The sequence below is a fragment of the Carassius carassius genome, chromosome 13 (assembly GCF_963082965.1).
Source record: "Carassius carassius chromosome 13, fCarCar2.1, whole genome shotgun sequence".
Taxonomy (NCBI): Eukaryota; Metazoa; Chordata; class Actinopteri; order Cypriniformes; family Cyprinidae; genus Carassius; species Carassius carassius.
In genome coordinates, this window is record NC_081767.1 from 23,070,490 (window position 1) to 23,088,752 (window position 18,263).

Genomic DNA, 18,263 nt, shown 5'->3' on the forward strand with positions numbered 1-18,263 from the left:
ATATTGAGAAAGAAATGTGGCTGAATCCTGAGAAACAGGTGGCAGATTTGCTGCAGGTGTGTGGAACAGCATGAGGAGCTCTGCAGAGACCCATGAGGAGTCAATCTTGATTTGACAGGGGTGTATTCACTGCTTATAATAAATAACGCTGTTTTGTGTTTTAACATGGAGGGAAAAGGTGAAATTGGTCATGCATTTTTCTTTTTTATGCATTTTTTCATGCTATTTGGTATGTAAGTCGAGCATTAGTACTTACTGCGCTAGTTGTGCCATCAGTGTCTGTTAGTCGCTGATGTAGGTCAAACCAAACTGTCTGCAACAAAAACCAGAACAGAAAAGCCACTAGTGAATTCACTATCCCCCTCAGCTGCCCTTCACTGCTGCTGTCTGTCTGCAAACACTCAGTCACGTGAGCTTGACAGATGAATCGCTTAAACACATCTGTCTGACTTTACAATAAAAAAAAGGAAGGAAGAAACTAAAACAATTTGAATAAAAACAGTATTAAGTAGTCATTTTGAATTAATCAAATTGTTTAAAAAGTTCATGTTTTCATAATTGTGTGTAATTGCCCATCATTCAGTGTGGGTCAATAACAAAAGAGTTAAAATAATATCTAATATATATATTCTATTTGTATTCAATGAATTAAAGTATGTTTGTCACCACAATCAGAAAATCATACAGAAGCCATTTAGTTATTCAGGTGTTTCTAGCTATTTATAGGACTTAAAAATCTCAAATTTGACTGAGTTGACAAAGCACAGAAAATTAAGCATAATTACAAAAATAAGTACAAAAACAAATACAGAACTCATCAGGGCAACTGACTTTGATTTTGTCTGATTTTCCAAATGTTTTCATAAACATCTGACATTGTTCACAGTGACACAGCTGTAAAACTAAAAAAGGTATATTAATGTCTTTCTTCAGTCCTACGGTTTTCTTAAAAATACATACAGTATGTAAATTTCTATTTTGAAAACGTTAACATTTCAAGATGAAACACTGAGTCTGTGGCATGAAATGGTACATTTAGGTTAAGGACATACTCGTTTATTCTCAACTCCAATTCATTTCAAACTAGATTTGTTGCTGACATACAGTATAATGGTAGGTAAAGTTGCAGGACATTTTCACGTCAGAGCAGTGAAAGAAAACCTGCACATATTTTTTCATTCCTCCATGTAGAGGCTATAAGCACTGTCACTGCAATGTAATGATATATGCAGATAATAAAAAAGCTGAGAACAAGAACAATATATATTTGAAATATTCTCACTATATTCCAATACCTTATGAATTCATAAGGAATTTACAGCATCCCCGACTCTGAAAAGTTAACACCATCTCAATGTATGAATCATTATGTGCCTCATAAAAAGAGAGGCGCTGGTATCTCTTGTCAGTCCATCCATAAGCGAACAGGGATTGTGTGGAATATTCTTTCCCATCACAGAATGACGGAGTACATAATGACCGGTAATGATGCCACAAATTCATGCAGCTGTCTCTCTTACTGTGAAAAGTGATGGTGGGTTATCCACCAAAAATAATAGCAAAAATGACAACCGCCTCACTGTCGAGTATGAATACTGCAGGAATGGCTTGAGTGTTAGTCTCCACAGAGATTGGAGGCTATCAGGGTGCCACAACCGGATGGAAAAGAAAATGATGCGTTTTCTAAAGCTGTGTGGGCACATTATGCAGACAACAAGAGCGTTCTGATGACTGATCCAGCTGTGAGCCAAAGCGGGTCACCAAAGTCAGGCTGCCCTGTCCTAAAGCGACAGTGAGAATGGGGAACAGGACAGGACAGACGTACAGTGCTACATGTGACATTTCAATCAAATGGAAGGCTTTGAGAATGAATGTTTAGAAGCATGTGTTAAGCAAGCTATGCTGCAGGTCGGGTTGTACTGATCAACAATGGCAGATCTTACAGGGGACTGAGCAGAAGAACAGAGTTCAACAAGGCAGCTGGAAAAATCTGTTACTGATTTGAGAACTTCAAATTCAAACTCAGAATGAGTTAATAATACTATTGTGTAAAGCAACGCAGACAAGCAGATGAAAGAGAACCAAGTCACTAAAAGATCAAAAATGTTTTTAATTATTTAAAAGTAACTATGCAGTAACTATTATATACATTCAGAAGTTTGAGGTTAATACGATTTTTGTTGTATATTTTTGTTGATGTTTTTAAAAGAAATCTCTTATACTCACAAAGGCTGCATTTATTTGACCAAAAATACAGTAAAAACTGCAATATTGTGATATATTATTATAATTTTAAATTAACTGTTTCCATTTTAATATATGTTAAATTTAATATGTTCCTATGATGGCAAATCTGAAATTTCTTGTCTTCAGCGTCACTTGATCCTCCAGAAATCATTCTAAATAACGATTTACTGATCAAGAAACATTTCTTCTTATTATTATTAATGTTGAAAACAGTTGTGGCACTTAATAATTTTGTGGAAACTGTGATAATTTTTTTCAGGATTCTTTGATGAAGAGAAAGTTCAAGAGAACAGCATTTATTTGAAATAGACATCCTGTGTAACACTATAAATGCTTTTAAATGCTTTTTACTAATCAATTTATAGCCTCCTTGTCAAATATTTTCTTTAACAGTTTCTTTAAAAAAAATCTTACTGACCCCAACCTTTGAACAGTTTTGCATATCACAAAATTATCATTTTCAAGCGAATAAATTTAAAATGAAGCTCTTCTAAAGATTTCTCTTCCTGCATTATAGAATTGATTGTATATGTCTCCTTGTTAATCTGTCTCTGGACCAAAATCAAAAATATCATCCAGTGCCACGGCATTCTCTGCTGCTCAACCCAGATATCCTCTCTTTCATCCCAGGATGTGTCAGAACCTCCCTTCCACTGAGATAGGAATAAACCAGTTGGGTAGGTTTGGCTATTCTTAGCTCCAGCAATAAGAACATGTCTGCCAAAAACTCTATTAGTTCACGGTGCTCAATGTCTATCAGACACACATAATAAAATGACCAAGAGCAAAGAGACAGATGTTGAAATAATGGTTAACCAAGAAAGAAACATTACATAAATGTCGAGTGAATAGAATATAATGGTAAAAACAGTCATCTACTGGTGCAGTACTGTGGCTGACAGGTCTGTTTAATTGCTTTCTTTGTTTCACCGTATCATTCCTGCTCTTCTTCACTGCTCTCCTGAGCAGTGAAAGTAATAACTATAGGAAGAAAAGATTACTGGCTTTGCTAAATGCAATTTAAATCACCTCTCAGTGCTTTACATATGAATGTGTGTAATTATTAGAGTGTGCATGTGTGTGCATAAGTGGATGTACAGTGTGTGCTGCAGTAAAAGAAATTACAGAGCTGTATTTTAGGTAAAGGAAGTGGAGCAGAAAAGCTCTTTCCACAATAAAGTCAACAAGTGGTCGGATCAATCTGCTCAAGCAAATTAATGCTGTTCTAATTTTACAGATACAAACAGTTATTTCCTCTCACACAGCCACAGAATGTAGATGTTAGATGGCCGCTGGCTGTAGACGTTGCAATGTGTTTATGCGATGTGAGACAACAACACAGTCAGCTTTCTTTGTTGTCATTTTGGTATGTCATGGCCTTTAAACCAAATTTTTTGACTAATAAAAATATATGTACCAACTCTTATATTTACAGGTTACCCTTATACTACCATTTCAATTTAAATTAATCATTTTCTATTTTAATATATTTTAAGACATAATTTATTCCTGTGACAGCAAAGCTGAATTTTCAGCAACCATTGTTCAAATCTTCAGTGTCATGTGACTGTACATACTTCTGTGACTTCATATTTTTGGGATAACCATTATACTTTTTTAAGGGATTTCTTGATGAATAGAATTGTCAAAAGAACAGCATTTAATTAACTTACTCTAAACTTTTGAATTGTAGTACATACTTGACTTTCATCAAACCACCACTTACATAAAATTTGTTTATAATGATACACAATTTAATCAAATCAAGTCATTTCAAAATTTCACCAGGTTTATGCTTTATTCCAAAACAATAACTACAAGAAACTAAGCTATATCTTTCCATTTGTTATCAACCATGTTTTCATTTTCAGTGTCTTAATACACTAGATTTCATCTGCACACACCTGTGGATTTTGACCTCTTGCTATTATAAGACTCTTCCCAGGAGGAAGCACTTGACCTCTCAGTATTTTAAGACAAACTTCTTACCTTATTCTCCAGACGTCCAATCAGCTCAGCCAGTCTGCTGATCTGTGCCTCAAGTCCTTCTTTTCTCACCTCCACAGCTCCTGACAGAGAGGCACAATGCATAATTTGCAGATAGTTTTAATGATGTTTTACTCTTCCAGGAACCTAAAACATCTCAGAGTGGCTGTCATAGCAATGCGACAGGGCAAATCAAACATTTAGACATTATTAATGAGCTCTAGTTATTACGAAGATTATAATGGACATTTACACATCTTTGCGAACTACTTTGAGTTTTTACACATCAAACGTGTTCATTAGGGCAGATGACACACAAAAAAGTCCTGAAAGTACTACCACGGTTTTCTGGAATTGTACCATAGTATTACCATCTGATACCATGAATGTACCATGGTGGTAGTTCCATTATGAATAATGAGTACATACTGTATTTTCACAAAAACAACACAAATGGAGAGTGATTAACATGATTTCTACCCTTCCTTTCTTTCTTTTATGAAATGACAGATCCTATTAATGAGGGAAAAGGTTTTCCTGCCTTTGAAATCATTCCTACTTGAGGTGCCAAACCAATTATGCCTTAACACCTCCCTTGTGTTGATGAGGCCAGGATAACGGGGAGGGGAGACACTTTGGAGCACATTAACTGTTACCATAGCAATGTTGGGATCAAATGAACAGAGTCTGAAACCTTTAAAAAGCACAGTGAAACGGTCACTAAATCAATATGATACAGTACATCAATACTGATCTGAGTCCAGTTTGAAGTTTTCTAAAAATGAATAATATTAGGGCATACTGTAGCACAGCATATTGTGAAACATGCATCAGATAGACAGTAGATATACACAGCTCACGTAAACATGTTCCTTTCATGATGAGAAACAGTCCCATGAGAATGTCTGTGTGCAGAACTGTATGGGATGTTTAGCAGATTTCAAAATCAATGCCTACATATCTACACGTCGCCCACCTTTTATTTATTTAGGAATATTTTTGCTTATGTTTGTTTATGTTTTCTACCTATAAGAGTACTCGTAGATTCATTTAAGTCACTGCATTCAGGTGACTCGAGTTTGAGTTTGGTTCAAGGTCAATATTACAATATGCCACAGAATTCTGCAGATTTTATCATGAAATCAGCACTGAAAATTCTAATATACTGTAGTTTGTAATGTTCAAATTACGTCTCCATTTCTCTTTATAAGAACAGCAATATAGCCATAGACATTTCTTCACTCATACAGTAAAAATCGAAATGGATGAAGATAATTTGGGAGTCTTGCCACATGGTTTTCCTGCTTATGAGACTGTCATGTTAATTAGCTTGGGCGCTTTATCCACGACATACTGACTTGGAAAGAACATCATTTCAGACTCCAGTCAGGATGAGGCTGGGCCGAACCCAAACGCTTGCCTGACCACCTGCTCCTTCCAGATTGAGTGCTGTCAAATGAATGACATGCCAATAAGGTTTATATGGAAAATTGGAAAAAGTCTTGCCTAGATTGAAACACTGTGAAACACAATGACCCAAAAAAAGGCAAACTTAAGGTGAGACTCTCCAGGCACAACAGTTTTTTTTACTTCATTGGTCAATTTTGAGAATTCGGGCTATCTGGCTTTACATATGTTTCAAACTAGTGCAAAGAAAATATTCTAAATACACTTTTGAGTGTTGATCAGGGGTAATGTGGATGCACAATTAAATATCCAATAATGGTAATCCAGTATCAGAAAGAATCACTGTATATCATCGAATTGTATGAATCAAACCTATAGGACTGTGCCTGTATGTGTGTTTGTGCAATATGAGCAGAAATAAGGCAGAGAGTCGAGTAAGAGAGGGAAAGCAATTTGAGAAAAGCCTTTGATTGTCTGATGGGAGAAAAAGTGCCATGTGCAAAGCAAATCTTGCAGAAGTATTGATAAATATGCTCATAAACTAGAGCTTGGACAGCACACTCCAATCACGGCTCTCCCTGCCGGAGCTGACTGCTAGTATGGCCCTTTTATTGTGAGCCGAGTCAGCTTTATCAGTGTCTAGGGGAAATTTAAAACTAGTGCCAGTGTTTGAACATCACCCATAAAACAGACCTCTTCGATTCAGCACTGTGGTGTCACTCGAATAATATTGGCATATTGGACAGGCCAACTCTATAATAAAACGAATGTGAACGATAGGGCAATTGAGATCTATATTATTAACCATCAATAAGGAGCTTTCCTTTACAGCTTTTTGTTCTGAAATGTCATCTAACAGACCTGCTAAAATGCAGACAGACTAAGATCAAACAGCCACTTTTCCAAAGAAGCTCTGGATTTGTTTGAATAATAAATCAGCAACAGAAATGTATGTATTGCTTGGTTGATTTGGAGAAATTGACTGCATGACTATTTTATTAGCACTGAGAGGTTGAGGAAAGTGAGATGGGCATTTCAAAAAGAATTATATATTGCCTTTCTCTCTGACAAAGAAAAAAAGAAAAACACTCGAATTAATTTGTTACCATATCTCCAGGCACCCTCTAACTCCTTTTTCTGACTAAAACTTGGGAACGCTTTGAGGAAGACCTTTTCCCACCCTCTCTCATTAAAAACTCACACATTTCTTCAGTTGCATCATGCATACGAGACTGTTGTGAGTGTGCAGTATGTGCTGACTTGGCACATGAATGGCGTTGTGCTGTTTTAGTGTCTCTTAAGAGTGGTTTCATAACTAACTCACTGGAGCTCAGGCCCAAATCTCATCAGTAATGGGAATGTTGATACAGAAAGCCCACGGGAAAGCCTGAAAACCACATCTTTGACAGACTTTAACTTTGCCTTTGGCAATTAGACGGCACACAGAATGGTAAATGCGGATGTTTTGCATGATAATGTAGTTGGCCACCATGTCTGCACCACAAAAAAAGATTCTTACCAAATTGATTTATGCAATGTTTGGAAAAACAAACCCTATGTTGAATAGAAGCAATAAAGAAATGTGAAAAGTCCTCAAGTAAACCTCCACTAAAAGACTAAAGAAAAATAGTACTGAAAGTTTAGAGCCTCTAATCTATGTGCCAATTGTTCTCATGGGGGTAATATTGCTAAAGTCAGTCTTTTTCTCTCACAGACCCTGGCTGAGGAACAGCCTTCATGTCTCAATGGAGATTTCCCTGAGGTTACCACTATGTCTCCATTTCCTTGTGAATCACTCATTGATACTAGGGCAGTATAGTGTTTTTAGTCATTTTAAGTTATCATAGGTGAGGTGCAGAATGTAGTGATTATAATTATGCTGTCTTTTAAAGGGGGGGTACAATGGTGTTTCATGTACTCAGAGTTGTTCACAATGTTAAAGAGATGGATTCTCATGCTAAACATGGCCAAAGTTTTAAAAAATAATTTAGAAGAATGACTGAGAATTTCTGTGCCAAAAATCTTACTTCTGGGTTGGTACAAGTTTCGGCTGTTTTTTTTCAATCGTGGATCTAATGACGTAGACGAGAACGGAAGTCCTTATATGAGCATTTCTCCCGGAAAAACACACGTTGACCAGAGGAGAGCGAGACCCCGCACATCAACAAGCTTCAAAATCGTTGGCAGCGCTGCATAGGATTTGTTCGAGAATGCCTCCAAATTAGTGCATTTTTGGATGTGAGGGAAAGTTTACCGTGTTCAGCTTCCCCAAGGACCAAGAGTTACATGAACAGTGGATGCAGTTTGTTTTTCCGCAGCAGCAACGGAGTGTATCAAGTGCCTTTGTGTGTTCTGGTCATTTGAGTGACGAATGTTTTATAAACAAGGCCCAAGTCGAAGCTGGATTTGCACATCGTTGCTATTAAAACATGGAGCCGTCCCTGTGATAAAAGACCCCATTTATGTAAGTACAATTGCATCAGATTTCTGTTTCTGTATTTCTGATCAGTATTATAGCTCTGCCCACAAATGCAGTACTACTCTTAGGTACTCAAGATTAACATGAGATTAGGTGAAACTGTGTATGTTATGTACCCTTTAAGATACCTACTTTTGGCCAAATTCACATGTATGCATCACAAAGACAAAGCAATCCCAGAATATGACATGCTCAGTCAAATTATTTTACCCAGTATTTATGTGTGCTAGTGTTCAATAGTTCGGGGTCAGTATGATTAATTAAGAAATTAATTAATACATTTATTCAGAAAGTGACAGTAAAGAGATTTATAAAGTTTGTAAATATTTATATTTCAAATAAATGTTGTTTTTTGAACATTGAAATGTTTGTTGAGCCCCAAATCAGAATATTAGAATGATTTTTAAAGGATTATGTGGTATTGAAGAGTGATGGCTACAGAAAATTCATCTTTGCCATCATTTGCCATTACATTTTTACAATATATTAGAAAACAGCTATTTCAAATTGTAATAGTCTCATTATATTACTGTTTGTACTGAAGTTTGGCTAAATAATTAATGCATAAATAATAATTAATGCATGATGAGCATGGAAGTATTCTGTTAAAACATTTAAAAAGTCTTGTGGACCCCAAACTTTTCAACTGTATAATCAAGTCTTTAACAGTTTTGTATTTTTATGCCTATTCTGCTGTAGAAGGCAGCTCTCTGTGTAAGTAGTAAACAGCAAGACAGCTTGCTAGGGTTTGGAACAGAGCTTATGTAAATGACAAAAATTAGAGGTTTCTTGGAAAAGAACTCTCAGGCGTATGAAATAGGAACCAACCATTTCATCATAACCCTGTTCAAAATGTCTCGTCACAGCTGGTTCTGCTCATATAAACAGATGCATGCTGCATTTATGCTAATGCTTGGAAACATAAGTAGATTCAGTATGTAAAAGTAACTTTTGTAAGTTTTGTGAGACCGGATTTTTCCAGATTTACATTATTTCAGGCTTGAATCCTGGTAACATATCTACTGCAGAAGTACATACTTAACCCTATAAAGACTGTATTATATTTGATACACACGTTTTTAAGGCCTCTAAATTATCAACATAATCCAAAACTTGGACACAATATTCTACATGCCTTCTGTCATCTGACTTATACAGTGGTTTAAACTTTTTTTTAGCATGTAAAATAAATTTTATTATAACTGTCAACCTTACTGGTATGAATCAACTTAGGTGTACTTGATTATCTAAACATCACTTCACAATTCATGTTAAAAAGTATCAAATATGATGCATCAGGCTTTTGAGGATGTTTATTTGTACATCTCTCAGTTATCATTGTATTTCATTGCATTATATGCCCCCCACCCCCCTTTAATATCTTATTACACATATTACTGGGAGATATAAAGTAACGAGATATTTATATGCACTGTAAGTAGTCTACTATACTGGTATAAGGATCTCATTGATTAACATTACATGCTATCAAAATTTTCCCTTACTTTTCAGCCATATAAATATCTGCAACTGTACCGAATTGCATGTTTTTACTCGGTTTGGGTTCTGGGTTCGGTTCTGGGTTTTGTGATCACCTTACCTGCACCTGTGTTGATGTTCCTCATGCTCTCCTTTGCACTGACTCTGTTGTTGGGAGGATAATCTGGCACTGGGGCCTCATAACGCCTATCTGGGACGCGTGGGCTGGTCTTACTAGGGTAGGATCTAGGTCACAACAGGGAGATCAAGGACAAGTTAAATGTTTAACTAAAATCAGCTAAATAATTAATTTGAGTAATTACTTAAATCCTTTTCAAATATATGATTGCAGCCCAATAATAAATTAAATAGACTGCTACAACAAAGCATCAATTTTCAACAATTTATTGTTATTGTCCACAAGCCATTAAAATGCTGCAATTACTGTAATGTAGACATAAAGCATTTGCTAAATTGAAAGTTTAAGTTTTGGGTATATTCATGTCCTAATGGATATGTATGTTGATGAACATGATGGTGGGACATGCTCTATTTCTCACCCCACTGATGAATGCTGCTCATCAATGGCATCCACAGCACTTTCTACAGAGTTCAGCAGAGACTGGATCTGACTGGCTGATTCCTTCAGCAGGAAGCGGGTCACAAACTGCTCAACATTAGTTCCACGTTCATATACCTACAGTGAGTGAGAGAAGCCAGACAGATAAGAGCACATCAGCACTTTTCTGAGGATCTTAAGCATGTATATTTGATGAAGTTCTGTTTGAGTAACTCTAGTGGACTTTGCTCCAGCTTTAAGCAAAACATCCAGAGGTGCAAATCTCCAGACGGACCCAGGGGATAAACATATCTGGAATGAGCTCAAAGAAACAAGAAAAACAAGATGTGGTTCATGTAAGTAAAGCTTAGGGCAAGTTAAGTTCTGAAAGCTTGCAATATTGGATATTAGAGGAGCCAACACTCATTGATCTGGTGACATTTTGACCGCTTGCCCAAACACTCAAGGTCTATTTTACACTGTAGAGACATAATGTCACACACAAGGGTGTTGTATTGAAAGAAATGCACTGTAAAGGTGTTAAAGACTATGGCCCTGAAGTAGCTTTAGTGCTAAATTTTAATCACTATTATTGCACATATAAACACATGGATTCTGTCATACACTTAGAGTAGCGACTGTGGAGTCTCAGTTAGAGGTTTACAATCTCTCAACCACAAATGTATCATCTTTTTCTGCAATTTCCTCGTGTGTTCTTGATCATTGTCTTATCTTGATATCATCGGGATGGCAAAAACCTACAATAATGCAATTCTCTTGAGCAACAGCCAAGACTAAAATACTGGGCATTGTAAAAAAACAAACAAAAAAAAACCAAGTAAACAGCTAGTCTTTCACTTGCTCAGTCATTGTCCATTGGCACTGATATTATGCACTGATTTGCAGAAAGATTGTCATGGTCAGCATTTTAACCAACCCTGGCCTTCACTACTGAATGCAATTGAATATCCAAATGGAAAGGCAGCATTGGCAAGGGAGTAAAATTGGACTGCAGTGCTGGCCTCTGTAAGGTACCTCGTAAATTATGCCGCATTGCCATGCAGATTTAGGATGACTGTGTATAAAAGACCATAACAGAAGGAGTAATAAAGGAGACCATGGGAGCACTGGCAGCCTGTAGTGCTCCATCACTCCAAGAAGAGAGAAGTGTGGGGTTGTGTTGCCTAGTGGTTAAATTTAAGGGCTGGAATTGAAAAGCTCGCAGGTTTGATCTATGGCTTAAAGGTATGGTTAAACCAGAAATTATATTTCATAATTTACTCAACCTCATATTGTTCCAAATCTGTATGACTTATTTTGTGTTCCACAGAGGTTTGTTGGTTTGGACCACACTGACTATCATCAAATGGTCAAAAATATAGTTCTTAAAATATCATATTAGTTCTTAAAATATAATATTCTGTGTTCCACAGAAGAAAGTCATACAGGTCTGAAATGACATGAGGGCGAGTAAATGACAGAATTTTCAGGCTACGGTTGCATGATAGATACACAATATATATGTACACTTCATTGTTTTGTCGCTTAAATTCACATTTAAAATGATTTTAAGTGTTTTCATTTTTAAAAATAGTATAAAATATAGGATTTTAATATTAGCCATATATTGCTTATCCAAAATAACATGAAGATAATTAATTTAGTATCAATAAGATACTATTACAGGTTTTTTCTTTTTTATATTTTGTATTTTTATAATTTTACATTTTCATTTTCACTTTTTTTATTTTTTTTGCTTTTGTACTAAAAATGATCATGTCTATGTAGTTATAGGCAGTTTTATTTAGTTTAAACTAAATTAAAATGAGTTATGTTGCCTTGGAAACTAGCTTAAATAAGTTTTTTTTTTCATTTTGAAGTAACACTTTTATTTTACGGTTTTAATCTTAGTTTCAGCTTTAGTTTTAGTTAACTATAATAACCCTGACCTGTAACCCTGTTTGCTAATATAATTTTTGCGACATTGCATAAAAAGTTGGTAGTGTGGTGATAAATAAAGATGTGTTTCTAATTTATTTAGGATGGATGGGTGCTAGTTTGTCATGGCCACCTGCCTAAACGAGGAGCCTCCAGGTGGTGACGATGACAGCTGAGAAGATTCCGAATGATTTCTGCTAACGGTATGTCAGGTCAGCAGCTCTGCACTGCATTTTAGTGCCAAAGAGGGTCTTAACACACATCAGCAAGCATGGATGTAGTGCTTATTGTCCATGCCTAAATAAACATGACTTCTCAACATAACTGGCAAAACAAATAACTTTTCAATCCTGCAAAATGCTTTAACCAAATGACAGAAATGATGATGTTAGAAGTAAATCAAGCAGTAAAACCAATAACCTGAAGATAATCAAAACTCTATATAACCATGACAGGCCTTTAACGAGGTATGTGTTTAAATTCTCAGGACAACACCATGCTTGCAGCGAATCTAATGATTTGGTGCACAGACTGCATGAGTGCATAAGGATATGGGGTTTAAACCTCGGTGTCATGAAATATTCATTCTTCTCTATTATGGCTCCAGCAACACACATACCCAACCACAAATGAACAAATGGTCTGTCACCCTTCTGTAAAATATGCTCTAGGCACTTATGAAAGTGTGACTGATAAGGTGAATTACTGAATTATAATGAGTGACATACTGGACTGAAGCATCCCGAGACACCTGTGCTCAAGCTGAGACCTAAATAGTCGTGAAAAGCATTATATGTGATGCGCAAAGACAGGTTTTCCACAAAATAAACAATGGCACATACAGTACATGATGAAAATACCATCAGGGTCTGAGGAGGAGCTTGTGAGGAATTATCTTATAATTGGAGATTTTCCACAGAGAATATACATCTTTGGTAAAATATAAATAAAATGAAAGCGCTGACACCTAACATTTTTGTCCTTTGTAGAGCAAGCATTAAATATAATGAGTGTGGCAAATGCAGACAAGTGGACAGTACTTCCACTTACGCAATATTTCATAGTTCAAAGGAAAACCGGGGAGCAAGAATCCCTCAAATCAAGCTTAATAACCAATGCTGGTCATTTCAAACAGCCAACGGCAAAAGAACCCCAGAATAAAATGGCATATTATGGTGGGACAAGTAATTTGACTGATTTGTCCCAGGCTCTTTAAATGCAATTTTGCATATCACAAAATGCTGTTGCTAAGAAACATATTGAGTGCTGTTGCTAGGATACGATTAATTGGCTTATGTCTGAACAGAGAATGTCTAGTGTATTTCAAAATAGATAAAAGCTTACAGTTATAATAACATATCAACATAATTAAAAAAAAAAAAAAAGTTAGTCACACCTTTGTATTTGTTGACAAGACTGGCTGATAAAGGTACACAGATACTGTGCCAGATAATTATACAACATACAAGCATTTGTTCATCTCCATTATATTCTATCCAATACATTGAATTGCTATTTATCAATTTTTTTAATGTATTTGTGCACCACCATAACACAGTTACCATTGTACTAGTCTAAACTTTAAAAACACTCCATTTCCAAAAGCTGGATTTTACCATTCAGTGCTAAGTAAAATTATATTTTAGATACATTTATTTAAAATTAATGTATTAAGTATATTATCATACTGAATATGTAGTGCTGCATAGCTACTCTTTCTCTTCCACATTAAAAATATAAATATTTAAAGCAAATAAAATATATTACTCTAATCAGTTTGAGGATTTTATACAGGCTATTTAAAATAAATGTTAAATTAAATTGAATTCACAAATAACGTCAGCTCAGGTTTCTGTGTGTACTTTGAGATGAAATCCTGCGAGCACCCCTGATTATCATTTACAGTCTTTTCTGCTTCTTGGTCTTCAAGTGCCAAATGAAAAGAGGGTTAAACAGTTCTCTAGAATAAGCCGAAAGGGTAAACAATTTGAAAAGAAAAACCCTCCCAAAATTACAGAGCACAACAGAGGCAGGCTAAGGTTTTCTCCCACCTACAGTTTAAACCTGCGGCTCAACCTAGTTAGACAAAGCTTCCGAGAATTGAGAGAAGAGATTCAATCACAATCGCATTAGCCAAGCCTGAAAACAGAAGTCGTGGCATAATGCAGTTATTCAGCCAGGGACACATCCATTTACAGGCCCAAATCACAGTTGCTGAGACTTTACAAAACCAGGATTAAATCCCAGTCTGGTAGAAAATGAAGAGATGAGAACACAGACTTCCTATTGTAGAAGAAGGATGATTGATCTGTGCCTCCATTATTGTCTGAGAGTATGTGGGAAACGGGTTGTTCAGTGCTACAAGATAAAGGCTTACTTCGACTTCTGCTGTTTGCTGCAGGTGACTCAAACATCTTTCAGTGTGATGCTGAAGGTTTATCTAACTTTGGACATCACAGTTTCAGGAAGCCAAGCCTTTTGGGAGGCTTTCATCTGTTCCAGCTACTGCATTTTCACTTTCATCTCCCCCAGAGGGAACAGTTTAACCAGGAGTCCATTGACAGACTTCGACTAGGGTTTATATCCTTTAAGAACAGATAAAGTGTGACACTGCAGCTGTGAAAGAGATGCATAGTCATGCAATCAGCTCTTTCATGTTTCTTAGACCCCTTTGACCCAATCTGACAGGTAAAGGTTGGAAGTACATTTATAGTTTTTCCAAGAATTCAGTAAAAATATTCCTATGAAAAAAACATAAATTTTAAAAGTTACATAATGACAATTAATACATTTGTGAACACATTAACTGTTAGTGTCTTAAATTCAGTTGATTTAGTTACGCTGGCAGAAAGCACGAACAGAAAAAAACGTTAAGTAACAAAAAAGAGCATAAGCTGAATATGCACACAACAATAATCTTCATTGCCAAATATCCATATCCCAATGTGAGAGAATTTACTTAAGAAAAAACACCCTATAATAAATCTTTATTCACAAACCTTATTAGATCGGCTTACTAACCACATGTCAATCAAATCCTCTGTGGGTTTGACCTTTATGGGTTTGACATTTAGATTCCTAAGGGCATCTCTAGAGGATAGGCTTTATGGCAGGCTTATAAGGGGACTTGTATAAAGAAGTTAATTTCTAGTTTACCTCAGAGAGCGCACAACAACAACAACCAGTGAACTTGAAAGTGCGAATCTTTATTCACACCCCACAGGCAGTGGGAGGCATCTGAGAACAATGTTATTCTCGAACTGCAGCCACCACTAGAAAACATGAACAGGGCTTCTAATTATAATCGCCTCTTGCTGAGTTTTCCAGGCAATTTTAATCAGGCGGCTCAATGCTGGAGAATTATCATCACAAAGACAGGACTCGTTGTGACAGTGACATCCTTTGCTTTCGACACTGAAGAAACACAGGTCCATTGATCTGTGTCACGGTGAGAGCGTTTCGTAACTGCACTGATTGAGACAGCAGTCAGGAAATCTAGCGCTCCAGCTCTTTCAATTGTGCCCACCTCTATAAGCCATAATGGTGAGGAGGCAAGTAATACCATGTTCAAACACAAGCCATCATCAGTGTCTTATTCAGCCATCTCTCCTACTTTATTCACAACTCAGGAAATAAAATGACACAGGTTACTGTCAATGAAAGAATGGTTCACCCTATCTGTCATAATTTACTCCTGTCGCTGCAAACTTGCATGACTTGCTTTCTTCCACAAAAAGAGTAATTTTGTAGATGCCAGTCCCACTTTTCCATCCAATTACAATGAAAAGCACCCTAAAGGTATCATAGAGGTAATCCATATGTCTTTATTTAGAGTCCTCTAAAATACAGACATCATTTTAAAGTTCACAGTTCACCCAAAAATGAAAGATTCAAGATGTAGATGGGTTTGTTTCTTCATCGGGACAGATTTGGAGAAATTTAGCATTAGATCACCTGCTCACCAATGGATCCTCTGCAGTGAATGGGTGCTGTCAGAATGAGAGTTTAAACAGCTGATAAAAACATCACAGAAATTCACACGACTCCATCCAAGCGATCAATTAGCATGAAGCGAAAAGCAGCATGTTTGTAATAAATAAAAAAATCCATCATTTAGACCTCAGTCTATAATATTGCTTATCCAGTGAAAAAGTCATGTGGTCTGAATCATTAGAGGAATGTGCACAGATGCACTATTTACAAAGGGAAAAACAGTCCAAAACTGTTCCAAATATATAATCACTTTTCAGGTGTTTTTGCAACATTTTTGAAGTTTGAAAGCTCCAGTATATTCTTAAATATTTCTCCTTTTGTATCATATGGGAGAGAGAGAGTTTTGACAGAAGTAAAATTTTGGGGGGAATTATTCATTTTACTCCACAGCACAATAAATAGGAGGAAGAAGGGCCACTTATAGTAATCGTTCTTCACACAGGCAGTGAATTTCACCAGCAATGACGCTTAATGAAAAGATTCAGGCAATAGAGCTCACGATTCTCCAGCCATAAAACGGAGTCAGAGACACACAATTAGGGCTGTGGACTGCAGTTCATCAAAAAATGCAGCAGCAGAGAGATTTATAGAAGGAGTCTCAGAAGTTTAATGAACAAATGAGGACAAGCGCTGTGGCAGCACTTAGCTCTCACAGGGCAGGCGCAGAGCCCACCTCTGCGCTAGTGCACATGGGCACAGACTGCGATTCACAAACTAGCAGTGGAGAGATGAGTCTCAGGACAGCTATGAATGACAGACGGGAGTTCCAGCAACATGCCTGTGAAATTACCACTTCACACCACCGATATAGGAAAGAGTCTGAGATGGAAATAGTGGAACATATTGGAAGAGAAGCAGCAATCTGCTGACTGTTTAAATCAGCAATGCATCTAAATGAAAATTTCTTGGATGTAACCAAACAGCAAAACTGAGGGTACCCTAAGCTGGAAAGCAATTGTCTGATTTTTTTATTTGCTAGTTTCATTGGCTAAATGATTATAATATTGGGTTATTCTTATGTGTCATCTTGATAGGGATCACTGTGTGAATAGAGGGTTCATATCAAAGTGCCTAACTATGTACCAACAGTCTGTCATTTAATGTTCATTAAACTGATTGCTTTTTGCATGAATAGAAATAGAATGAATTATAAATACAGTAAAAACAATAACATTGTGAAATATTACTGTAATTTAAAAAGAACACACTATTTTCTTAATATACTTAAAAAAGTTTTAATATACTTAATATACTTAAAAAATAATTTATTATAATTAATATATCTTAATATTACATTTTCTTATTACTAGATTTTCTGTATTGGAGATTTGATAAACCAAGCACTATATCCCGTGATACTTTAGCAAAACAATGATTAGACTATAAAACACTTTCTGTCAACTGATCCACAACAATTCAATTCAACAGTGACATTCTGTCCTCTCACTGTCTTCCTATTATATCCATGTTGTTGCTGCAAAAATTGTCATTTATGTAGGTGAAAAAATAGGAGGTACAATTTAAATTGACTGGTGACAAATGGATTTTAAAGGCACTCTCATGTTACACAACACCATAGTTCAAGTTATGCCAAAGCAGAAAGGAAAGTGCTTGAAAAGCAATTCCATAACATACAGCAGCTTAGTACATTGAGCCAGGCTCATCAGCACACAGCCTGCTCAAGGATGCCATTATGGCAACATGCAGAATCTGAATTCCAGGCTCGCCGTCTCATAAAAATTCAGTCACACTGTGGAGAAAAGCAAGGGAGGAAGGAATGAATCTTCTAATTGTTTTTGAAAGTTTTTTTTTTTATCCTGTCCCCATCACTGGGTATTTAAATGCTCTAACAGGCCAGTAAACAGCCTATACTGTAAATGAAAAATGTACATAGCAAGTGTATGAAACTGAAGCCCTGCACACTAACTGAATCAGCAGCAGAAACATTTCAATAAGCCCCAAATTAAATTACCTTCAAGGATAGTGGTAATGCATCATGGTAGGTTCCAGAAATCTGAGTTATCGTCTCTGTATACTGCAGATTTATGTTCTTGAAAGCATTTCTAGTTTAAGGTCCATGATGCTTTGACAATTTTGCACTCTCATATTGTTATTATTATGTTATTGCCATATGTAGACTATAAAGCCAAAAGTATGTAGACATCCCCTTTTTAA

The 18,263-nt window shown here is 36.2% G+C and overlaps 1 protein-coding gene across 3 annotated transcripts in view; it reads right to left on the minus strand.

Annotated features, from left to right (window-relative positions):
- Window positions 1-18,263, minus strand: part of LOC132156126 (N-terminal EF-hand calcium-binding protein 2-like) — a 96,164-nt gene that overhangs the window by 8,377 nt on the left and 69,524 nt on the right. For 2 of the 3 annotated variants that reach the window (XM_059564999.1, XM_059564998.1), the window contains 4 exons: window positions 10,159-10,295; window positions 9,720-9,844; window positions 4,237-4,316; window positions 257-313 (listed from right to left, as the gene is read on the minus strand). In XM_059564999.1, coding sequence (XP_059420982.1) covers window positions 257-313; window positions 4,237-4,316; window positions 9,720-9,844; window positions 10,159-10,295 — 399 coding nt within the window. The remainder of the gene's footprint in view (window positions 1-256; window positions 314-4,236; window positions 4,317-9,719; window positions 9,845-10,158; window positions 10,296-18,263) is intronic. The other variant, XM_059565000.1, reaches the window with a different exon arrangement.